This window comes from Megalopta genalis, chromosome 3, assembly GCF_051020955.1.
Source record: "Megalopta genalis isolate 19385.01 chromosome 3, iyMegGena1_principal, whole genome shotgun sequence".
Lineage (NCBI taxonomy): Eukaryota > Metazoa > Arthropoda > Insecta > Hymenoptera > Halictidae > Megalopta > Megalopta genalis.
The window spans coordinates 7,987,427-8,014,516 of NC_135015.1; the positions used below are offsets into that span (position 1 = coordinate 7,987,427).

At 39.4% G+C, this 27,090-nt stretch overlaps 1 protein-coding gene across 27 annotated transcripts in view; it reads right to left on the bottom strand.

Annotated features, from left to right (window-relative positions):
* Window positions 1–27,090, bottom strand: part of LOC143259034 (uncharacterized) — a 448,485-nt gene that overhangs the window by 161,708 nt on the left and 259,687 nt on the right. For 9 of the 27 annotated variants that reach the window (XM_076519805.1, XM_076519799.1, XM_076519787.1 and 6 more), the window contains one exon: window positions 587–637. The exons of 14 other annotated variants lie outside the window; for them this stretch is intronic. In XM_076519805.1, coding sequence (XP_076375920.1) covers window positions 587–637 — 51 coding nt within the window. Of the gene's footprint in view, window positions 1–586; window positions 638–10,538; window positions 12,710–27,090 lie in introns of those variants that run through there. 4 more of the 27 variants (XM_076519807.1, XM_076519798.1, XM_076519788.1 and 1 more) reach the window with 3 other exon arrangements.

Here is a 27,090-nt window from a genome sequence, read left to right on the forward strand (position 1 = left end):
ATGAATATTCAAACATTTATTTCAAAATCGTTTTAAACGATAGAGTGAACCTTCGACTTAAGAATGGCATTTCTAGAAGCTTCACAGATCACTCTAAAACTCATCAGAAACTTTTACTTCGAGTTGAAAATAGGACGAGAATATGTTCCAATTCGATGAATAGTGTTATGAGTCTTTCATGCTCAGAGTATCAAGAAACAAGTATTCTCTCTAAACTACAAGAAACCATCTAATGAATTTAATGAAATCGAATCATTTGTACAAAACTGCATGATCTGATTGAACACATTGTCTGCCAATATCGCGTCTGATAAAACTGTTTCGAGTGTATGCATCAAATAGATTGTTTCGATCTCGTAAGATTGGCGCGGGTACTGAAGCAATCGACGCGTGAAACGATTCATTAGCGCTGGTTATCAGCGACCACCATGGCAGTGAATGTGTTGGAATGTGGCAAGCAATTTATCCGATGATCACAGTGATTTGCATTCTCTTGATTTCCAGAGTGATGGTAGAAAAGTCGTGGATCACTACACAGCCAAAAAGACATCGATTGACACATTCTTCGTGGTTTCACTCTACGTACCACGACTACCTGGCTGCTGCTCGTAGTCTCGGTCTACGGCGGAGTACTCACCTGAAACAGAGAAAAACCATCGGCGTTATTAACAACAGTTCCCAGAAATTCGTGTCGCGTGACGAGTCAGTTCGCGCAACCGAACGTGTGCCTAGTACGCGTCCATGAATTTTGTTTTAAAAACAGAAAACGCTGATCGAATAAATTTAATATAAACATTGTGCGGAATTTCACGTTGAATTTCAGCTTAGTCATCGTGCTGATTCATCGTGCAATTCGTATTTGACTAATGGTGCGTGTTGTCGCTCGCGGTATGCGAACTTCGACTTTCTCGGGCTATTTCGCACAATATCTGATCGGACATTTCTTTTTCGTATCGCAATAAAATGTATTCACGATTTTTATATAAGTGGTTTTAAAGTGAGATAGAATAATGATATTAAAATGAAATAAATAGAATGAGAATGTTAACATGAAAGTAATAGAAATAAGAATATTAAAATCGAATTAAGAATATTAAACTGAACGTAACAGAAATAAGTATAATAAAATGAAAGTAATAGAATAAAATAAAATGATTAAAAAGATGACACCTATATATATATAAATGACTGTATTCAATAATTATTATCCTTTATATCTGAGTTATTATATATATATATATAATTTCTATTTACTAGAGAAAGAACTTGGGAAAAAGAATTTGGCTCGTTTCCGAAGTACCATTTACACTATAAATTATTGTTTCATATATGATTTCCACCGTGTTATTGTGAAGAGACATAAAGTGACAAAATATATTCACGATTTTTATAAGTGGTTTTAAAGTGAGATAGAATAATGATATTAAAATGAAATAAATAGAATGAGAGTGTTAACATGAAAGTAATAGAAATAAGAATAATAAAATGAAAGTAATAGGAATAAGAATATTAAAATCGAATTCAGAATATCAAAATGAACGTAACAGAAATAAGTATAATAAAATGAAAGTAATAGAATAAAATAAAATGATTAAAGATGACACCTAAATGACTGTATTCAATAATTATTATCTTTTACATCTGAGTTATTAATTTCTATTCACTAGAGAAAGAACTTGGGAAAAAGAATTTGGCTCGTTTCCGAAGTACCATTTGCACTATAAATTATTGTTTCATATTTGATTTCCACCGTGTCATTGTAAAGAGACATAAAATGACCGGCTTTCCGTCACATCGATCCCTTACGCGCGATTATCGCTTCCTAATTGTTCATTACGAGATAAATTAATATACGCCTTCCATATTGGTTCGTTACACTGTTTCTAATTTACGCACTTCCGGCGGGGTAGCCGCCAAGGGGTTGATTGGCCGATATTCTCCACTACGCCATCCCAGATTGGCCTTCGATTGATTTTGCTCTCCATCCGGAGAACGCTACGGAACGCGGACCAACTGGAACTTTTCATTTCCGATTACCATTCAGTCTGGAACGCTGACCCGTAGGCGTGGGTCCGCTTGGTCATACGAAACAATGGTGGGAATAAGAATGGCGTTACGTAATAGAGCGGAACTGGAGTACGATCTTGAGGGTTCATTGACGATGTCTCGACGACGTCTTCGAGATGTGAATTCAGATTGCGATATTAATTGTTCAATTGAGCCCCACGCGGTTCGTTGAACGAGGTTTCGACAGTAATAACCTGACTGCGGCCATTTTGTCGCGTTTACGAGACGTCAATAAAAACTATTCCGTCAAAAATTCCAAAATTGCTCAAGAGTGCTCGACAGTAATGTTCATTATAAACGCGAATACTAAGCGAAACGAATTTTCCTTGTTCTCATTTAGTTTCAAATTTGTATACAAATTGTCGAGTGTTCGTTTCCGAAAATTATATTCTGGGACACATCTCGGGACAAAGAAATCCAGGCGTTCTTTCTTCTCTCAGGAACCTAGCGCTCAGGTCCTCGAAGTTACGAACGAAGTTTACACTTAAGCCACAACTGTTGGTGCCAAAGATTTGAGAAACTGAATTTTTATTCCAACTAGACCGTGTACGTACGACCTCTTTCAAAGCTTCGCATCGTATGCGGAGATTAGGAGTAATGTGAAAACACAATAGAAGTTGAAACTTGATAACTTTCCAATCCATTTTTACTATTTGCTGCATTAGTCTCGGCAAATGCCTATCTGTTTTCTATCTTCTCTTTCTCTTTGCAGCAGTTTTGAATGCATGCGTGTTAAATTAATCTCCTCGGAAACCCGGACGAAATTATGAAATTATATTATTGGAAATGGGTAGATAAATAAAAGTAAAACGCAGTGAATTAAACTTATCCCTTTTAGTTTATTAATTTGATGTACGAGGAAGGACCGTCTTTACTCTCCTGATTGCTCCAGGAGACTGAAGACTATTCACAAAGACGAAACCAAAAACGTCACCTAAAGACAAAGAGCACTCTGTTCTATATACATATGAAATCATTGTTTATCTAATGGTACTCTGGCGAGACTCTCGGCGTCGATTCGTTTTTGTAACTTATATGCTAGAAGGAAAAACTTCTGAGTATTCAAAAGAGAGAAAATAATCCAATATATATACTAGATACTTAAAGATCATACCAGATAGTTAAAGATAATATTAAGCATTTTAAACTTCCTGTACAACATGAAACAATAAATATAATTTTCAGTAAAATACCCTACATTGTTCCTCGCAGTTGACTTCTACACAGAGACTATAACGTCTGAATTTATAGAACGTTATACGTCCCGTAAAATAATACTATCATCATGCAATCATTCGCCGTATGCACAGATTGTCCGTATGCACGGGCCCGTTCCATGAATAAATAATATCTGTAATAGCAGAAAGTTTAACCCTCCGTTAATATAAAGTTACCGCCCCCATTATAATGTAACGACGATAGCGACGAAATTTATGAGCCAACAACCGTCGCATCTTTCTCCCTTTCCGATCACAAAAGAAATCGTCTATTGTGCGCCGTCAGTGATCCACGAAGGTCGATCTAGCACAGAAATCACCCGATCCTATCATCCTTGTCCGCCAACAAAGGCCCAAAAGCAACAGACACACGCCGCTCGAACGTGAAAGTCTCGCAAACGTTCCTCCAAACACGTGTACCAAATATTCCTCTCCGAGTTTGTCGAAAGAGAATCACGGGAGAATCAATGATTCCATTCCAGGCGCGCCTCGCGTCGCCAAACTCTGTGAAAACTCTTCCGGGCTCCGTGGATCCTCTCGCGTTAACTTTTACTCGCTTCTGCTCGAACGAGCAAATCTAATTATTTCCGTATTCAGCCGATCGAACAGTTGAGGATTCTGAGAAAACATGGTGTTTGCCGTCGATATCTCGCGGCGATACATGACTTTCGATGAGCTATCGCGATAACGATCATTAGGCGCGATAGTGAAGGCGATGCACGACGTCATGCATGACAATAACCTTCGGTGATTATCACCGTGATACGTAATCATGTGATTGATACTTGTTAGACAAGGCTATATGTGTAAATTTATAGATAGTTGCGCGTGATCTATGCCCAACGAAGGTTCCGGGGTAAGTGCTGAGTGGTCAAACACAGTCCTCTTACCAAAAGGCATCGCCTTTCCCATTCTGTGACCAGATCCTTCGGGAACAAAGTCCCAATTCTTTGGCAAGGCAGCGTCGGGCCGCTTGTCTTATTCAAACATACATTGTCTCAATCAGCAACCTGAGACGCCAGATAGCTGGAAGACCCAACGTGGTCTCCAACCGTCGTCCGTCGCCAGGTTTGATTGCATACACTCACTCTTGAGGCCACGTGCATCTCCAGACTCTATCGTAAATCTGTCAAAGATCCTAGTTCGATAATTCTTAGCTATCTCTCTCTCGCTCTCTAAAAATGCCGCTAACATATTATTTCCTAGGCATATTTGAAGTAATATTATTCGAAATATTATTTCAAATATAACATGTTATTTTATTTCATAATTATTTTCATGCCTGTAATCACTTTTGGAATAACGTTATTTGAAATATTGTTGTAAATAACATTTTATTTTGTTTTATAACTGTTAGAATCTAATTTAAATAATTATTTAAGATAAATTAGAAATAGTTCTTGGAAACTACTATATGATGATCTAATTATTAGCTGTGACTGTGAGTTGTATTTTGACACGATCGCTGATGTCTCTGCAAGATAAAATCACCGATCTGACTCTGTTAAATGATTATTCAGATTCTCTGTAGAACGATTATTTTCTTTGGGTTACAATATCTCTTAAAGATGAACTTCTTAAGAAAAAATTTCGCTCCAAGCAAGTTGCTGTAAAGATTTCAACAAATTTTAATCTTTTTAAAGTAAATCGACGTATAGGTTTCTTAAAGTAAAATCTTTTCGTTGTATATTATTTCGAGAATGATTTCTTTCGTCATGTTTAAAATAAAAAATAACGAAATAATTCATTATTTGAAGTTGCTATTATGTCAAATGGATCGATTGTATTTTTATTTTCAAATAACAGCGTTGAAAATAATGGTTCGAAATTAATTATTTCAAATAGCTATTGCTTATTTTCATTTCAAACAACATTTGCCCAGATGTGTGTACAATGACCTATCCATGATAACAGGTCACTACGTATAGAAAACAAATACAGCATACACTGTGTACATAATTAATGAGAGTCGTCGGGAAATAAAACGACAATCAGTATTTTAACCCTAGAAAGATAACCATATGACAACGTACGTAAAAGATAACCATACGCTTCAGAGGCGCATGCTTTTCTAAGGCGTCAATTTTATACTAACAATGGATATTTATTTAAGTTAATCTAGTCATTTTAAAGGTTTGGCATTATTTTAAAAATAAAATGCATTTATATTATATTTTTTTATATTTTAAGTAATTTTAAACTTAAATCACTAGACCTCTATCAAAAATTAACAAAAATCAACAGTCTTCGCAGGCGCCTCTGCGACGTAGGTTATCTTTCTCGGGTTAATAGCAGCTCTAAATCATTGGGATACATCACAATCTAATCGAAGATAACGTTGCACAGTGTTCATAAAATCTCAAGTATTTGCTACCGAGTGGTCGACAGACTGTTTCAGCAGACCGAGGCGTGAGAGGGACTTTTTGGTGCGTGACATCAACAGATCTATTAGTCACGGGACTGACGACGAAGTGTACTCGGAATTCTGAACCGTGTGCAGTAATTATGACAGATCTGCAGAAGGAAACGACGTCTCTGCGTAAAAGGTAAACAATACCGACCAGGATAACGTTACTTCTCGCGGAAATCTTTCATTACGTTTAACGAGAAAAATCCAGCGAGCCGAGCTTGACCCGTTACCGTAAGGATGCAACCACGTTAAAAACGAAACAAATAACGCGGCCAGTGGAAATAGACTGTACCCTCGGGATCGGGTCGCACACTGGATGAATGCAAACTCAATCTGCGAAACCTTTGATCACGCAAGAAAAACATTTTAATTCAGGATTTCTCGATTCCATGGCCTGACGTCGCATTGTTTTATTGTGCCGGTTTTAGGGTATGAATTGAACAAACGGTGTTTTGTTAACTTTACAGCCAGCTTCATTAGGAACAACACTACACTGCCATTGTTCGCTTTTCATGCTTTTCAGCCGAGATTAAATATAGAGAAGACTTAGAAGGAATCGAATCTTGTGCTGGTATGTGGAACATTTCAGTTTCTTTTTGTGTTATTCGACTAATAAACTTATTATTTTGTAGGTTGTTTTTGTTCAATCTTGTGTTCATATTACAGCTACACTCATATTTCGATTAGTAAGCTGTTTAGTTTCCTTCATTCGAGAGAATTGCGTAATTCTTTACTTTAATTAAGTAAAATTGTGTTCTCAAAAATCGTGTCATTATTCCATCAAAGTAACATAACTACTTAATACTAAACACACGTGAAATGCTTAATTTCATTTAACGGATAAATTCGCTGAATTATCGGCAATCACCTTGATTTCAACGTTCTTCAATCGCACATCTGCTGTCATTTGCCGGAAATGGAATTCTCTTTATCAAACGTACATTATCTGTTGCTGGAAGCCAGGGTTACGCTGTTATGCCATTCCATTATCGTGCACGTTATTACAACAGTATGGCGAGAATATAATCTTCGCTAATGCATGGAAATGGAATATTATCGTGGAGTTTGCATTTATATTTGTTATTCATTCGTGCAAATATCAATCGACGATCGCACTGGAAGTTCGTATGTAGATAGACAATAGATCGGATTGACCTACACGCGGGTCATATCAAACGTTCCCTTCGAATCATGTCTATGAAAGAAATCCTAAAGATATTTTAGATATTTTAGAAGATCACACGAAACAGTATGCTTTATTGTGAAGCATATCTTGGGAGATTTATCGCAAATTATTCAACAGTTAAGTTTCAAATAATTAAGAGAGCTTAAAATTTGATAAGATAAGATTTATAACCGAGACCCACTATGAAATTGACAAGACCATTTAAACCTTACCTAAAACATAATACTTCTCAAATTGCTCCACACACAAGACCCGAACTCTTGCAAACATCAAGATCAAACAAATCTGATATCTGATAATTCGACAGATATCACCGTCCCCAATATAGACATACAGTGAAGATACGCATCACATTCGATAACGTAATGTAAACCTACATGGTACGCTCTGCGTCCAAAATAAACTACATATTGTACAAACAAATGTTTCGAACGAACGTTGTTCGGTATAAAGAAGAGCATACACGGCAATAATTAATTTTTTATTTTTCTTTTTTCTCAAAGTACGAGGGTCACCTTGAATTTTTTAACCATAATATGCAACATTTAATCATGCTATACGAAAGTGTATCGAGTAAGGGAAATAAAAATATACTGAGATGCATGTTTATCGAGATATTCTTTAGTTGATTTTTAATGCAAGAAATATTCAAAATGTTGTCCATTACAATCAATGCAAGCATGTATGCAAGCATTTCTAATTTTGTCAAATTATCTGAATATTTTGATAAAAAAGGAAGAAATTAATTATTGTCGTATATGCCACACTTCATACCAAATAAATTAATTTCGTTCGAAACAATTTTGTTCTACAACATGTTATTTACAAGATAAAGTATACTCGGCGTACGTAAAAAGTAGTGATCATTGGCTATTTAAATTGTAATTTTAGCGAAAACAAAGAGATATTCTCAAATTTCAAGGTGTTTAGAATATTTTCAGACCAGGTCAGAATGAAACAAACAGATAAAAAATATGAACAATTTGAGATGAACTCATGCGTCTGGTTGAAACAGCTTATCAGTTCACATAACGAATTTGTTCCTTGCTTTCCTGAATACTATTCTGTAGCAGCAATTTGAATTTTTCACTTTTATAAGTATTTTATTTTTCCTGCGTTTTTTGTTTATTATGTATGTAGTATATGTCAATGTTAAGTGAATAAGTAAATATTAATAATAAAATTGTTAATTTTATAAAACAGAACCGTCTTTTTGAGCCAATATTTTAACAGCGACACTGACTCTCTGTTTGACGAGTATACTCGTCATCGCTTGATTCTCGCGACACACATAGGTGCGCGCTCTGAAAAGGAGGCGCCACAGCTAACTGGTTAAGGTGAAAGAGTGAAACTCTGAATATCCCCAACTATCCGGGATTCTAATGATGACGAGCATAAATTGGTGTAGCCTGATTCGAAATCTCTCCCGAAACCAAGTTCGTTTCTCAAGCGAGATCAAAGCTTCCATTCCGCGGGGACTATCAAGACGAACGGCGACCGTGTTCTAAGTTCAGCTTAGATCCAGACTGTTTCCCGTGGAACGAGTTAAACCCTGGCTTAACGACGTGTATCCATCCTCTTTCCGGAGGAACTTGCATGTCTTCAATTGGGAGCATCTGGCTACCCCCGTAGGATCACGTAAATAGTTTATCTTGTCGGGAGACAAATACAGTGGGGAACCTCGATTATCGGAACCTCTCTTAACGGAACCTCTCTTAACGGAACGTCTATTAACCGAAGATTCCGTTCTCAAAACTTTCATAAAAAACCAGACCGATTTCTGTGCCTTTTATTTGTTTTCGTATATAATTAACTTTGTATTTATCGGATAAGACATGTTAAATTCTTTTTATTCAATGATCAACAAAGTAAAAGAATAACGATAAATATAATTCTATAAATATAAAGTTAATTATGCTTAATAAAGCAAAGCCACGTCGATTGGTCATCCCTCAGTAATTAGCTCCACTAGTCTTTTGTCTAAGAAATAAACGTGAACGCTCTGTAATAGAAAAACAGAGTTATTCGATTGTCCAAACAATTCAATCATCTAAACAACAATGCCATGTTTTGGTTCCGATAATCGAGGCTTTACAGCTGGCGGCTTTATTCGGACATCGAACACATCCGACCGGTCGATCGTTATGGACGCATGGAAAGTTTGATCGTCATCCTCGGCTCATAAGCACAAACGACACTCGTGAGCGGAATAACGAGCGAATTTGATGGATAGACTGTTCCCCGTGTGTTCAGCACCCTAAGGAGGAATTTACACCGTGGTATTCAGACGGCGGAGATCGATTCGCCTCGTAATAAATTCGGTCTATTTGAACTAGGCTCTCTCCGGCACACGGAATTCCATACAGTAAACCTAAAAGGATGGGAATGCGTAAATTAAAATTCCAACGGACTGCATACTTCGTGAAAAAGAGCTCTCGAGATGCTCATTGTGTCAACGAATGATTTCACCGAGCAAAGAAAAGAACTGGGTTTCCGGGAAACTCCGATGGAGTTGTCCTCGCGCAGAGTTCATTCAGCTTTACCTGTTAGCTTGTCGGTTGAGTCCACGCATGGTGGGACTCGTCGTTGAGTACGCAAGTGTATGTATGTAGTTGTTATATGATTTCTTTCTAGACGGTATAACACACTGAATCTATCGAACCCTAAAAGTAACTAACACGTGTCGACTTATAACTATGACAAGACTGAATTTAAACATTCCACCATTCTTATTATAAGGTGGATTTATTATAGGTGGATCGAGAAATGTATTAAATTATTTTTTGCGAAAGAATCTTCCCAATTACAGCGACTTCAAACCAAAAAATGTGTAGTCGGTCACTTTGACACCGGTCGCGTGACAGTTGTTGAAAAGGAAGTACAATCTCACACTTTTGGTACGTTTATTAACTAACATTCGAAGTGTGTACCCAAATTATATCAAGCAATGCTAACAATATCCTTCAGAATTATAGTAGTTGCAACAAGGGCGTTCGAAAGCGAAGTCGCTCGTCGGTGAACATGATAATGACTGTGTAGTCACCCGATCGAAAAAGTACGAACTATTTAAGAATCTACGGGTGTGGAGATGTTATCAAACACCTCTGGAATGCCTCGCAAGGCGGTCTCCGCAGAAACGATCGACCATTAACCCTCTACTCCGCACTTATGCTGGAAACAGTCATCAGGCTAGAAAGTGCGCGATGAATAACGTTCAGAAAATAATCGGCGCGCGAGATTACGATCGAATGACTCACAGCAAACTGGAGAACGGTGATTCGGCAAAGGTCTCAATCATTCCTCTTTCAATTTCCTCGAGCAGGTGTTCCGAGCGTTCCCGGGAAACGCGTAAACCGCCTTAGCAAATTGAGCGAAATGGAATCGCGTAAAAAAGCCAGACCTAACCCAGACCGTGCATCCCGTTCGCTCACTGTTTTCAGTATCAAACGTCGGCGTCGTCGCCGTTGTTTCCGAACTTTCTCCCCGCGGAACGAATTCCCGATAGTTCCGATCATATATATATTTCGCGAAACTGCCGCGCCGCGAGCAACAATGTCGCGCGCGGCTCGGCAGCCGATGCCGGTGGGCGCGGCCTGTTTCCTCCGTTTATATTTAAATGATCGCATCGACGCCCGTCCAAACGAACATCCGAATGTACCTTCGTGAAAGTGCACCTTCCGCAGAGGTCGATGCCTTCCGTTCTCCTGAACGGGCAGGTCGTGCGGGCCCAGATTCTCCCTCGACAGCGAGCTCACCAGGATTCCCCGGAGAGTCGCGAGGGTGCTGCTCGGTATCTCCCTGTTCATGTCGCCGGCTCCCATGTCATCCCCAATCTCGCTAACATCCCGGTCACAGCAACCCCTATTCAACACCTCCCGGCATAATTCGCGCGGATTATCACGCTTCCCTATACACAGAAATGCACGGCCTGCTTCGACGACAGCGAAGCCACCTGATTTCCGACACACTGCACTATCTTCGATCTGGATCACCACTGTTCCACACGCGTGTTCTCGATCGATTCTTCGACCGAGTCGCGATAACCTTCTTTTGGAAGTAGCACTGATAATTTTGTACGCTTATTGTATTCTTACTATCAGCCGTTTCTGCGAAAATTCAATGCAAACAATGCTTTGGAACCGAGTCGTACTTTATCGTGGACTTTTCTTCGTGGACTTGTTCGATAAAGATTTTCTAGCATCGGAGACAAATGAGAATATTATGAAATAATCGATCTCGGTTAAATTTTATTCGTTCATCTCCGTTGAGGTTACTCCTTTGATACGCTGTGATTATTATGAAAGGAAAATTGTTACAACAGCTTGTTGGGGCTACGTCAAATTTCGAGAGGAGCAACTTTTGCAAAGAGATTGTCTAATAACCAAAAGCACTCGTTGAAAATGGCTTCAAACGCGGCCGGCATAAACCGAAATTCCCATCGCTCTGCTCTTTTGAAGCACAATCAATATTTTGAAGCTGGATCAGGCTACATCCCGGAGAGCCATTTGTTTGCACTGGTCCTTGCGCGGAGTGTTTGTTGAACAAGAATTCTACGCGTGTATTATGTAAACACCGGCCGGGGGATTAGAATGTGCTCGGACCACAGAATTTCTCTCTTTCGCTTGACGCTACTTGAGTAGCAATCAGCATGTAGAACCCGGATTAGACTTTATCCCGGAGATTTCCTTGTTTGCGTTGCTCCTACAGAGAATTGCTAAGTGTTCTCGTCGAAGGTTAAACAAGAATCCTACACTTGTTCGTAGACACTGTTGAGCGGCCAGACAATCCCTTCGCACCGAACGCTTGTTAAAACGTAAACAATACTTGAAATCGGAATCACATTGCATCCATGGGGAAAAGTTCCGAACTCGGTCGACCCGAGCACTCCGAAAGAATCAGCACGCAATCGCGAACACAATTTCTTTCCAGCGTTCGCTGCACTACGGCCGATAGGAGAACCACAATTTTCCTGCCACAATCAGTCCGGCGAGCGCGGATCGCCAATGACCCAGTTCTGCGAAGGAAAACCGCACGAAATCCATCCGGCTCGCGTCGACAACGAAACTAAACGCGTCCGAAGCGTTCGGGCTGGTTGCATATATTGTGCCCGACTATCCTCGAGGAGGTTTCACTTTTTCTCCGAGGGAAAACGGGCACCCGCTGGTTCGGGACCGAAGCAGTCCGGCGAATCGGCGCGACAGCGACGACGACGGAGCGTCGATTCGCCGCGGACGGGATCGAGAATCGGCGAGTCGTGATCGCTGGGATCGCGCCGGGGATCGCCGCGATCGCGGACGCCCCTTTCCTCCGTGACGTGCGCTCGCAACTGGCTTCTTCGCAGTCCGTCGTCGACGGTCACGAGCGCGAGTTGCGTCACCATGTAAATTTAATCGGTTGTTTAGCGGCTGCCGGCTCGGCGGTGGCCGCGTCGCAGCTAAAGGTCGCGTGCGGCCACGGGCGGGACCGCGGCCACGAGAGGGCCCAGCGTCGATCGATCGGCGTCGCGGCGCTAGTCCGCTCGGAAAATCGTCGCCATCGTCGACGGTGCTCGCGCTTAGAAAGTACCTTTCTCCTCGGACAGTTTAGAAATTCCGTCGGCGGCCGGCTACTCTCCCGGGGAAACATCGAACACGCGACGCACCGTGACCGAATCGCTTTTGTTACGCGCGGAACGTGCCCGGCCACCTGTGCCCGCCGATTTCGAATTTCACGGCTCCGCCAGGTGCGCCGCTACCGAAGAACCTCGCGACTCAGCCGCGATACGCGATCCCGAGCGATATCGATTTGAAAACGCGATCCGCGCCGACAACCGGACGACTCCGTGGAACACGACCGTGCGACTTGCTCGAGAAGCCACAGGTCCCTCCTCGCTCCCGGCACAAGTCTTTCTTGCTCCTTCCTTCGAGCCTCTCCTCCTACCACTCCGCTTTGGTCTGCTTCGACGGACACTCGCCGGATACGTGTACACCTTCGACAACGTGCCGTCTCGCACTCCCGTTTGTCGTCCGCAGGTGCACGGAGTGGGGACCCGAAGTGCTCGCCTTGTCTCGGACCGCGAGAACGTGTGCACCGGATCTGACAATAAAGTACGCGGTCTTGTTGCGGGTAACATAGCCGCGTACTTCGTCGCAGGGATGTCACTTCGCTCGACCTCAAGGCACTCCCCCCTGGGAAGCCTTGCACCGGTGGCACAGTCTAATCCACCCTTCCGACACAGTTTCGGAAATGGTTCTGCGGAATGACCTCCGGAGCTACGAGATATGGTAAACGATATTACGACGGCCGATGCGCACGGAGACTCAATTTCCCGTGAACAGTTTGCACGGTAAACAGTTCTCTGTCTATAGTCACGCGTCACCGTTTCGTTTCATAACGCGAATGAGCAAAGAATTGTAATTCATTCCACTCATATCACGTATGCAGATAATGTTTCCTGATAGGTAGTTTATTAGCTAAAGACTACGTCAAAAGCCAGTTCTGCGGGCAGCTGGCCCGATCAAATTGTATTCGAAATGGAAAGAGGAAATAAGTGTTTCAAATAATTCATTTCAAATAATGGCAATTTCGAACAATGAATTATTTCAGTATTTTATATTTTAAATGTAAGAAGAGAGATAAGCCTCAAAATAATGTGCAAGATAAATATTTAATTCTAAGAAATCTTTGCATACATCAATTTACTTTAAGCAAATAACACTAAGCAAATGACACTTTCGTCGAAGAGTCAGCGCCTGTCATTGCTGAAGAGTTATTACCTGACAGTTTCCTGAAAGGAATACTTTAAAAATACCTAAAGTAGCATTCAAGAGTGGAACAGACAGTAATTGTAACAATTTGTTAACTCTTTACACTCGAATGACAACTGTGTGTACCATGAATAAAATTTACAACAATGTTTAAAATACTAAACCTATTCGCTTTTCATATACATTGAAGAAATCAAGTGTGGCACGAGTAAATGTTCAATTTTACATGCAAAAGAAGAACAAGAGTCGAATAGGATAGAAATCTGCTAGGTCAAAAGTAACGTCTGCGTTACGGAGGTAAAATATCTTCGAGGTCAAAGGGCTAACATTGTAGGCAGAATTTGTTCGCGTTACGTGTCACTTGTGAACCAGCAAAATGCGATCAAATCGTGTATTTTATAGCAACGTGTCTCGCTGCGCTGTGTGCAAAGAACTTCCACGAATGTTGAGCGTAACTTGAACTTAGAGTACGCCCACGCGAGACCGGTTATTACGCAAACTGGTGTCTTCAATGGAAGCCTAAATTTGAATTGCGTCCGTAAGAATGCAAACCGAGCCGAGATCCAAGTTGTGCTTGGGATTGTGTTCGCACATAAGATACAGTAAGCTACCACTGTTACCCAGTAGAAATTGCCAGCTATGGTCAGACACGGGAAACTAATGCACGTGTGCCCCACAAATGCACCTACGTCGAGATTTCTAGAGAGCTGTTTTCTATGCGCGAACTATTGGAATAACAGGATCAACTGCGATAAATAACAAGGCTATTGTTGGGATTATGGAATGAAAATAAATATGATTCTAATTCTTTTCTTAAAAAAGACTTTATTTTATTCCTTTATCGAGAGAAGGTATATGGGCGAAAACGATCGAGCGGCCAAACTCTACTGAGAGTCCGGTAAGAAAAAAACGCTTCTTTTATACCTTTCTTGGGTTCGTCTTATCCACCAATCAGAGACGTTTATTTGTCGCGTTTCACATTGTATACGTGACGCTGGGGTCCCCAAACAGTCAGGGCACGATGTGTATCTATTGGATTATTTTCTCTCTTTTGAATACTCAGAAGTTTTTCCTTCTAGCATATAAGTTACAAAAACGAATCGACGCCGAGAGTCTCGCCAGAGTACCATTAGATAAACAATGATTTCATATGTATATAGAACAGAGTGCTCTTTGTCTTTAGGTGACGTTTTTGGTTTCGTCTTTGTGAATAGTCTTCAGTCTCCTGGAGCAATCAGGAGAGTAAAGACGGTCCTTCCTCGTACATCAAATTAATAAACTAAAAGGGATAAGTTTAATTCACTGCGTTTTACTTTAATTTATCTACCCATTTCCAATAGTATCTAATGGTACCGGTGATGATGTATCGCGGTATCTATTATATACAGTTTACATCACCGTCGTTGCCCGCTGACGGAACCGACGAAAATGTAAACCGATATCTTAGTATCTTAGTACTAAGTAAACTATAGATTAATTTTTGTTCGAGGCTAAAATTTCCTTTTTTTTCAACAGCTATGATTAAACTTGTAAGAATAATTTAAGCAAATATTACTAAATAATTTCATTTGTGTCTTAACGAATGCCTACTTGCAAAGCAACATTTTTTAATTTCACACAGTTTTTAAATGCTGGCAGTTGCGTACATACCTTTAAAAAAAAAAAAAAAGAAACTAAGTAAGAATAAATTTAATTCCTATTTAATTCCTACACAAGTTGCTGGACAATCAATATTCTTTAGTGTTGAAATAGAAAATACATCCACGCCAGTATCAAGATATTACGAAACACGAGTTTGCATCCGAATTTCAGTTGAAACTCAACGTAATCTAGCGGATACGTATGAAATTTTGCCGTTATGTAAGAACATTATGGAAGAAATTTCTTTTTCTACTTGCAAGTTCTATTAAAAACACTGATTTACATCAATTTCCTGCTACACGTGTATAATCGCCAGACTACGTAATTCATGCAAATTAAGAAAAACAACAAGCTAGCACTGCAGAGAATAGATTTTCTACGAAATTCTATTAAACCTTGCATTTTTAAAAATGTTTAATGAAACCTTCATGTATTATCTAATCCAATATCAATACGATAAAAATCCGTATCTTCTTTCCACAAACTATGAAAAAAAATCATGAATACGCATTAACACGTTCCGTGCCACGTGTACCATCGATGGTACACGCTTGCATGTTTACTTAGTGAACTGAACAAATTGTTTACAAGAAATTTAGAACCGAAGAATCAATTTCCACCGCAAGAATGGGCGTTGATAAGTTTTTGTTACGTTGTTATGTGTACGAGAATTAATAATTGCACGTAATACATCAAGTTTTAGTAAAATATCAAAGTGTGAAGATTCGAGTAAAAAAAGCTCGGCACGGAACGTGTTAAACATCAGCGGTCAACCGATGAATGATGCAGCATCCCAGTGGTATCAAGAATATTTGCTGCATATCTCCGAAATGCGCATTAACATTTGTGCGTCACTCAGCGGCGGTAACTAAGTGGGGAAAGCAATTCGGAGAGAGATGGTCTTCGTGTCTGAAATAGATCTAAACATCTCCCCGTCCCCAAAACAAAGGTGCGTATTTAGTAGGCGGGTTGGCGAATCCATTAACAGAGCCAACCAGTAGGCCGAGTAGGCCATAGTCTATTTCGGTGCCGGGATTGAGGTTCGAATGCCGTGAATCAATAGGTGAAGCAATCCGACAAACGGTGTTCCAGGTTCCGGTCCAATAAACCTCATTGCCGCGGCATCATTTTTCTACCTAGATCGATCCCTCGTCGTCTTATTTCCGCCACATTTGCCGCGTTACCGTAACGCCAAGAGGTTTCTCGTTGCGGACCGATGTTCGCGTCCGTCTACGCTGTTTTGCGGCCAGGCGATTATCCGTACGCACGGAACGGAGTAGCAATTAAATTCCGTAGATTATCTTATCTCGTGCATGTACGCTTATCCTGGAAATACCGCCAGCTGAGTCTTCTAATTACGACTTTAAGAACGCCGCGCAGCGCGGCTGGCAAATAGTTTTCTTGGTCGTGTGGAGAAAGTAGAATTTGCTCTGACAGGGTGGAATACGTGAATATCATAAATACTTATTTTTCTTATATAGTTCTTTCAATTTTTACGATTCTTGTATTTAGAAACAAACTTATAGAGTTCTGGTAATTTTCCAGTTACAGCTGATACGAAGCTGTGGTCGTGAATTACCCGTTCAGAGTGCAGACTCGATACGCATTGACAGCCAATCGATAGAGAGAAGAGCTAAATAAGTGTTTATCAGGTGTGCGCAATTCTTTGTAATATTTATTTTCCTTGAACGTGCGCAGAAGTTGTTTGAACGGCATAAAGATTCACAGGCACGCAGATATTTCCGGCATGACTACACGAGGAAACTGTTTAAAGCACGGTAAATTATTCTCCATGTGCCCATAAAGCAGCAGATATTCCCGCGATTCTGTTTGCTTGGCCCATATTCCGCACACACATTACGATGTACATTACTCCATACCTAACACAATAAACAACGCATTAAATGTGGATTTACCTCGTGTTAGATAACGCGAACTAATTAGTTCATGGCTTTAGAAGATCAACTTCTGTTTCAGACTATAAAAATTTACAAATTTTATGGACACTATGCATTCGTATCATTTATAATCGGCTCCGATTGAATGTTGAACACAATCACTACTTTTCTATAGAAATAATTTCTTTGTATTCTTTAATGATTCATGAATATACTGCGAATTTTTATGAAAAATAGAAATTAACTAATTGCAAGATACAGGAGCTACTTAGACATTTATCTCGTTCCTGAATAGTTTTATTGAGCTGGAAATGATGCAACAGTGTTTTTAAATTCCCCAAATGTGTTCACAGTTTTGTATTTGACGCAATCATTTTTGCCATAAATGTATGAAATCCCAGGTCTATTCATTAACCCTTTGCACTCGAGGGCTCCGGAGCGGAGCCATTTAAAATTTGTCTTCAAACTCGAGGGCTCCGCTACGGAGACAATGCAAATAATTTTCAGTTTTTAACATAAGAACAAAAACAAATCGTAAAAATTAGTTATAGGATGTTTCGCTGTTGGTGACAAATGACGTTTGTATCCATAAACAATTAAAAAAATAATAACACACAACGATGACTTTTCTTTTAATGCTTATATCATGAACTTACATGTGAATATGATCTTTTCACTAAAATGGCTTCGAGTTGCTGGTAATATGACTCAAAAAAAACTTCGAGTGCAAAGGGTTAATATATCCAACTTCGTGCCGAGTAATCTCGTTCCAAAAATTCCCACACGATGAAGAGCATCGTCGACACGGCGACAAACGAAAACTGATTCCAACGCGGCAATTACGTCACAAAACGTGCGCGACTATAATACACGATGGATCACACCGTGTCACGCGTGCAGGAACGGATCCCGACGATTCCACCGAAACCGTTCCGTCACTTTTCCAATGAGAAATATCGTGGTTCACCTGCGGCAAACGTGACTTCGCTCAATCGGACGGGATAAACAAGCGCCGCAGTTCCGGCAAGGATTAACAATCACGGCGCAAACGATATTGGAATGCGTCGGCGCGGCCGGTATTCCGATTGTAAAAATAGAAGAATCCCGCGATGAATATTCTCCGCGGAGATCCGGCGGATCCGCGCGCCTCATTATCCGCCGGTGTCTTCGTAAGTGGATAAAGAGAGGTGACGCGAACGTGCCTCGCCTCGATATTCAAATTACCTCGGCAAGTCGCGACGTTTCGAGCCGTTCCGCCGTTCCGCCGTTGCTCGTCGTCCGTCATCGTTCCCGAGATAACGATAACGGCGCTCGTTTGGCCGCCAGAAACGCCGTTCAGACGGTGTTCCTCAGATAGCGACGAGCCCGGAATTTCGCGCGGAGATCGGCTAATTCGCGCGTTGCAGTGTGAACCGCCGGCGGTGTTTCCTTTCTGCAAAGAGCAGGCGCACGGAACGACGAAATCGACCTTAAAAGGCTACGGTCGAGCGGCCCGCGTTAATTCGCGGCGAATTAGGCTCGTGGAAACATTATGTTAACAGATAATCGCGAAGGGAATGCGAACGCGTTAAGTGCCGAACATCAAACCCGAAAATTCCTCCACAGTAAATAAATTCCTCCACACTATGAATGAAAGCGAAACTAGAAGATTAAGATTTATTATGGTAAACGATATCGTGATTCTGTTGCGTTCTACAAATCCTAGTGAAAGTCCATTTGTTTGAATGTTACGCAATGAAAATGATTTTCAATACATTTTATTTAATAAATGATACATTTTCGCCTATTAATTGCGACTGACGTATTCGCCGATTCGCTCGCAATTTTTACAACCGAATTTAATACCGAAGCTACGACTGATCTCTTTTTTTTGTAGTTTCGTTCTCACCATCATTATCCTCATTATTTTTTTACGCGATATTTTATGTGCTTCGTTATTTCTTTTCGAGTTTTTCCATAATTACGTACGCAGTGAAAACGAAATGATGTTATTCACACGTTCAAATTATATGCTGTTCTAAATGATGTATACTTTTTAGCTCTACTTTTACGAAGACTTGATTTTGCGGAACGTCTGTTAAAGTAAACAAAATTTCGTGAAAACAATCTAAGAAAAGTTATTCAAACTGTAACTGATTAACAGAGTCATTAAATATCGGAAGAAGCAAATTTCTAAGCGACGCATCTTTTACGACTGGAAATACGATAAATGTTCTTCGTTCGACTTGAATCGATCCTGATAAGTTAAAAAATTCTAGGTCACCCGTTACAGAAGTTAAATTATAATCGTGGATTTGCAGACTGTCATTGTCGCTTGACAAGGAAAGCAAAAAAATATTCAAGAACCGCAGCTTCCTCGATGCGAAAGCAAACGGTTTCCTGACACTTTTCAGTATCATTCAGCACCAAAGTCTCGTGACTCACAACCAGGCTGCGGAAGTTCACTGCGAATTCCCACTTTTACAGATTGCCTAACGAGATAAAATGTTTGAACAATATATTTGCTCGGAGCTTTTGTTCCTCCGCGTTCTGTTCGTTCGAACGTACGCATGCATACAATCTAGAATCGTTCTATCTATAAGACGTCTGCAGACTCCAACCATGTAGAATATTACGTTCCATTTCCCTTACGCAATTCAGGATAATTCTGTACAAAGAGTAGTCTGTTTGCAAGCTTGGTAAGAAAAGTTTCAGTCAGCATTGTTGACTGTATATTATCCGAGCACTTTTGGTTCTTAGTGCTTCATTAACTCTTTTAGAATAAATCCAATTCTATGTACGTCACAAATTAATTACATTCAAAACTAATGTAATACTAATTGATCACGTTGACAAAAAGGCTCCACAAAAAAGCAAAATAATATACTATTCATAATAAAAACTGCAGTGTTGAAGTTTACTTGATTAAACAATTTGGATCGTGAACATTCTGCTGTACACTTTCCTTTAGACACTCATATTATTAACAAAAAATTTGTTTTAAATCTAGATGAAGAATTATGCTTGTATCCAGTGGCTACCGAGCACCGCAATGCTTTATCTCCACATAAAACAACTGAAGTATAACAGCGAGAGTCTCCAGAATAACTTAATAAAATCGGACGGCTTTTTATTCTCCACAAACTAAATATTACCATTTTATGAAGGATAGATTCGTGGAATAAAAATGTTGTTCGACGTCAGTGTACACGAGATATTGACCGAGCAACCAGAGGATGAACAATCCGGTTCGGTTTTTACGATTTCCGTGCACGGTTCGCCGAGCGGATAACTCGAAAGAAAATAACTAGGTTGTCGGTTTTATCCTTTGAACTCGTTGCGTCTGCCCGGTTGGTTAAACGTTATGGCGGATCGAAACCGTGAAGGAGCATGTCACACAGGCAAAGCGACGTGAAAAAGTGTTGGTCTAGATTTATAAAAACTGGCAAGCGATAGCGGGAGTTCCACCATCTTGGATGGAAGGCCCGGCAATTTGTCGCAACGTGAAATCGACGACGCCGGCGGCGCTCGTTAATTAACGAGGCTCGGTCACCAGCTTTCAGTAATTGCGGAATTTTCGACGAGGCTTTGGTATTTAAGCTGCCGCTGAAAAGGCGGCTTGTTCTTTGGGTAAGCGTCGTTTGAAAAACGGAGATCAGCTTCCATCCGATGAAATTCGTCTTGTCCTGTGTGCGTGTGGATCGAGTCGCAAACACGGCGAGAATCGACGATAACGACTACGAGCTGACTGGCATGTTGTAAACATGCTCGAGGATTTTTCTGTAGAGTGAGCTTTCGATCCAATTTTATGGTGTTAGAGCGCTACGAGGTACAGCCCGGTTGTAAACGAATAAACGTAGCTGTACGATTCTGTGCATTTATTTTTATGAGAAGAACAAGTTTTTCTATTATTCGTATCTTGGAAGACTGTAATTCAAATTCATAATTTCATCACATTTTATTTCAATTATGTAATAATTCAACTATGTTCTAATTTTACGTAATAAATAAAGTTAATTATTTTAATTACGAGTGTAATTCAAATACAATACACAATTAATATACAATGTAATTGAAACATAATGCAATGAAACATAATGTAATTGAAACATAATGTAATTGAAATACTATGTAATTGAAATGCAATTCTTCAAATTACAACCCAGAAATTTGAGAGAATGAGATATATTTTTATGTTTTCCTTTCTTACACTCATTTGTTGTTTCTTCAGTGTATTTTCTTCTCTTATTATCTATTAATTTATTACTGTTTAATTCGTAATTTTGATTCAATTACATCGTAATTCGTAGCTAATGTAATTTAATCACTTGGTATTTTGTAACTGTACTCCAATTGCAATGACGAATTACAATGTCATTGAATTATAATCTAACTAAATTACTTTGTAACTGCAACTCCTTGAGTGATTCAATTGTAATTCTGTACAACTTTGCGAGGATTCTATTGGAGATCAAAGCAACAGAATCCAATAACACAGAAATTTCCGAAATTGTTGTTTTCCGCTGAAACCAATGAAACGAACGCTATTAGAATTCTTCTTACTGTTTTTTTTTATCGATCCCTGCCGCACAGGATATTCTACGAATTCGAAAAGCAATCATGTGTATTGCTCCTCTTCTTAACTTTAATTACTATTCCGTTATTCAGAATGATCATTAAACCTAAATTGTTTCTCTGCTCAGAGTTAAGATTGAAAGACGCGATAAATATTCAGTAGCAAATGATGCAGTGATGATAGCAACTGATTGCTGTGCGAAAAAATAGAACTATCTATGTTACATATCTGTAAATACACGAACGAAAGATGTAATCAACTATATTTAACACGTTCCGTGCCACGTGTACCATCGATGGTACACGCTTGCATGTTTACTTAGTGAACTGAACAAATTGTTTACAAGAAATTTAGAACCGAAGAATCAATTTCCACCGCAAGAATGGGCGTTGATAAGTTTTTGTTACGTTGTTATGTGTACGAGAATTAATAATTGCACGTAATACATCAAGTTTTAGTAAAATATCAAAGTGTGAAGATTCGAGTAAAAAAAGCTCGGCACGGAACGCGCGTGTTAGTAGATAGTCGACGGAGCATAGGCTCTGTAACAATCCTTATCAATGATTTTGTATTCTCCCGGAAAATCGCTTGAAGAGTAATTGCACAATTACATTCTAAATGCACGTTCATCCATTTTCTCCGCGTTGAAGCATACCGTTAAGGTAATTTTACAGCGATGTTAATTAAAAGTTATGAAATGAAATATAATATCATAATATAATATCAGTGCGTTTCGCGAAAAAATTTTAATTTCAATCTCAGCCACGCGTGCTTTTAATGTAAACCTTGCCTTACCAACACATCTGTTCATGACCTACTGACTCTACTTATTGCAAATGCCAGCCAGTGCGGTTCACACACGCTTGCGGGTTCCATTTTCCATAAAAACGAAGCATCGTAAAAACAAATTTATTCCATATTTTCATATCGCAGTCAGGTATAAGAGTCTGTTACATAATAAATGTTAAAAACAGGCAACGGATTTCCACGTTTAATGGTTGTCGACAATCTGCCAAATAAGTTTTACTCTTACATTCGTTCAGAAATTAGGAGCAGCGTGCATTTGTTACGGCGATTATCGTAATAACAAATTTGATGCATGTTAGTAAATCCGTTGCCTATCAATTTTAATTTTTATGTTTCAGAATTATTTCGAATTTCTTGTCGAAAAATGTAGAAGGACCATCGCAACGTTTCCAGAATTTCTTCGACTACTGCGAGACCGACAATTTTTCACAGAGATAATCTTTCTTTGTATTGGCTTGGCAACTAAGTAATTGCCGATTTCAGTTATAGATGTCTCTCACTCCCATTTTTATGATATCCGTAAATGATATCCATCTTAAACAAAAAATATCGTGTATTCATTTCGCATCAAAAAAAGGGAAGAAACTTATGGGACACCCTAATAATTGCCGATTTCAGTTATAGATGTCTCTCACTCCCATTTTTATGATATCCGTAAATGATATTCATCTTAAACAAAAAATATCGTGTATTCATTTCGCATCAAAAAAAGGGAAGAAACTTATGGGACACCCTAATAATTGCCGATTTCAGTTATAGATGTCTCTCACTCCCATTTTTATGATATACGTAAATGTTATATTATAAAATTATTATTATTATGTTATTTTTTATTATCCGTGAATGTTAGCAACTGGACAAATTGCATGCAGCGGTCAAGGAAAAGCGACCAGAATTGGTAAATCGTAAAGGTGTCATTTTCCATCAGAACAATGCTAGGCCGCACACGTCTTTGTCCACTCGGCAAAAATTGATGGATATTGGTTGGAAATTGATGTTACACCCACCATATAGCCCTGATCTCGCGCCATCGGATTACCACTTATTTCGATCCCTGGACAACTCCCTTCGTGGTAAAACTTTTAATGACGATGACGCTGTAAAATCTCACTTAACTCAGTTTTTGGCCGAAAGGATCAGACTTTCTACGAGCGTGGAATTTTCAAGTTGTCAGAGAGATGGCAAAAGGTCGTCGAACAAAATGGAAACATACATTACAGATTAAACTTCATTCCAAGTAAAAAAAAATTTTCTATTTCATTGAACAAATCGGCAATTACTTAGTTACCAAGCCAATACAAATGGCTTAATGCCTGATCGTTTAAATCGGTCGAATATTTAAAAATCCTGCAATTGACTGCATTTTTCCAAGTAGACTCCTGGAAAATATGCGCTACTATTCACTCTGTACAGCCCGCATAAACCAACGAACGGAGCCAGGCTAATAATTTCTAATTCGAGCCGTTCGAAGGCTGCCGAAAAATGCCTCAACAATAGCCGAACGATATCGCGATGGGTAATTAAGCTGAATTGTGAGATCCGTATCCACCGTATCCGCATCTCGTGGATGATCTAGCGTCGTACACAAGCAGCAGCGCAATATCTCTTTGTAATCTCGGCCCACACAGAAGCGCAATCGTCCGTGAACACCGTAAATCATCCGTAAAGCGCGAATCGGCCGCAGCTAACCATCGGCTAGCCCCCAGCTGACCCTATAAACAAGAACGGAAATGCTCGGATTTTTCCCGTGTCGAATCTCCTCGACCATTTCCCGATCTGAGAATGCAATTTGTTAAGTTGATTGCAAGGGTCCTCGTAATCGCCGGAGATCGATTCTCCCGTATCTTCCAAGTTCCACACAATATTACCATGCGAAATTTGCAGGTAACTCGATCAATCAAAATTATGGTCATTTCAGATCAAATATGCGGAAACTTCTTTATATGAACTGAATGGATATCGGGTTTAGCGATCGATGATTTTTACGGAGATTCACTGCCGATTTTATGAATTTATGGAAAAATGAGTAAATTCAATTTAAAATAGTAAAGAAATTATAAGAATTTAAAAAAGTCATTTTCTTATCTTTAATGTGATAAAAATATTTAAAGTAGAATGAACTGTTTATTTAGTTCGTATTTGTTGCAGTTGATGTAGACAATTTTTATTTTCCATGAAAATTCGCAGTCTAGTCATTGCCAGAATACTTCAGACGTAAATAGAATTTTTGCATTTCTAGGTCAAACCTTCAGTTACTCCAAGTCGAAGATTCATTACGTAATACGTATTTCGTTTAATTTAAGTTTGTGTTACATATAGATAAGGAAAAATGTGAATATAAATGAAATGTAGATATGCTAAATAAAAAAGCAATGTATGACCTTCCAAAATGATGGCATGTTAATAATAATACGTATATTTATATTCTTTTTCAAAAATCGGTATTCGTTTCCTAAATTATTTAACAAAAATGTCAGATATATAAAGAAAATTATGACGAGAATATGGTAATCAATTTAGACTCTACAGCAACACCACGAAGTAAAAGTGCATCATTCTTTGCAAACCGCTGCAGCATTTAGTACAATAATAATAATATAAAAAATATGATTTTGATGTAGGAATATTTCTAAATAATTTCGTAGTGCGTCTTCTTGAATGATTTCGAACTGATTCGTTCATTAAAACGACGGAGTTGATTTTCTCACGTGAATATTTTTACGAGGACAGGGTGCACCGAAGCATGGCAAGCTGAAATCATCCATGAACGCGAATCAACTGGTAATAACGCTGGGAACGCAGCCCGAGGGTGGTTTCACGATATTTCCGCTGTTGAAAATCCGCTCGCGGGGACTGCGAGGGGTGCACAATAGGAGTGCAACAAACGACACTGAAGGATCAAGAATAATTAGGCGAACGGTGGATCGTCGACGGGGAAAGAAAGTAAAAGTCAGAGAGCTCGGTTCTCTTAAAAAAAAAAAAAAAAAAAACGGCGACACGCCGCTTGGATACGTCGCCGAACACGTCGTTGGAACGCGACGATAGATCGGCGTGTCGCATTACCGTTCAGATTTTACGAACTGTGCGGCAAAAGTCGGGTGATAATGACCATGAAACGAGGTGGTGTCGCGTGCAAAAACTCGTGTCGCAACAAATGGCAGAATCGGCGAGAAACGAAGTGCATAAAGGGTCGGAGCAACGCAAATATTTCGCGACGAAGGAACGCGATGCTATAATTTACTTGGGCAAACAAATGAAACCTTATTTCAAATTTTATGAGCGTGCTCAGAAATGTTCGAGTTTGCGCAAGTATTACTAGTGGACTGAAAATAATGCGAGGTATAATAAGGAAATTCTTAAAATGATTGTTGTAATATGAACTGGATATGATCAGTTCTCAACAAATTGAATCAGATCGAAGTTCTGTGCGTCAGGAATCGTGAAATAATAATAATAATGATGACGATGATGAATTCGTTGTTATTTTACACCGTTCGTTAAAGGGGAATAATTACAAGAATAATTGTGTAACGTAGACTCGCAATAATCGTAGCAATTATTATTAACAGTAATTGCCGTTTGTTATCTGTTTAATATGGAACCACCTTGATATTCTTCCGATACATATGCATATCATGCATGTACCAAAAAATTTCAGAAGTATTATAATATACGATATATTAAACATGTGTATGTATATATATATATATATATATATATATATATATATATATTAGATACATAAATTGCTTGAAAATAATTGGGAAAAATGTTTATGGTACAAATTCTCGTGCGATCGAAATTGCGTTATTAGAGGCAGCGGTATTATAATCAACTATTCTTGATAACAAATAGACGAAGTTATTGATTTATGAGATTCTTAAAGGAGAAGCTCGGAAAGCTCGAGACTCGAACCCTCGACTCGACACCAGAGACTCGAAGCCACTTTGCGGAGTTGACCCCCTTTTTCTTCATTCAGTGAACCTCCGGCGATTTTCCTGCGACGCGACGCAACGCGACGCGTCGTGACGTCGAGATCTCCGCGAATCGACTCTTGAGGATTAGCTGCGAGCAAAACATGGGAAAAAGAGACGAGAAAGATTTCTATGTAGGACGCGGCCGAGAGAGATTAGTAAATCAAAGACTGTAGCTAATGATGTTTTTCGAAGACCTAGCGGTGCTAATGGATTCCTGCTCGAGATGCGAGTCGTGCTAACACGCTAATATTCCGAAGGTTAACGAGTTACTGAGTCTAGGACGGCAGATCTACATTGTTGATAAAGTATGCAGTTGGGTCTGTTTCGCGTACATCCTATAATTCGACGTGATGATGGTTAATTAGTGCATTTGAAAATTGCGGAGTTGTATGCATTTGTCGTATGTGTGTAAAGTTCTATGGACGAGATACGGAAAGGTTTAATTTATATTTTATTTGGGACAAGTTTCCCGTCGATTGCAATATTTAGCACGAAAAATACATTGTTTTTTGATTCATTCCATTTCTAGCCACAATGTCGTATCTGGTTCTGTTGTTTCTTCTTCATAATCGAACTTACTCGTTGC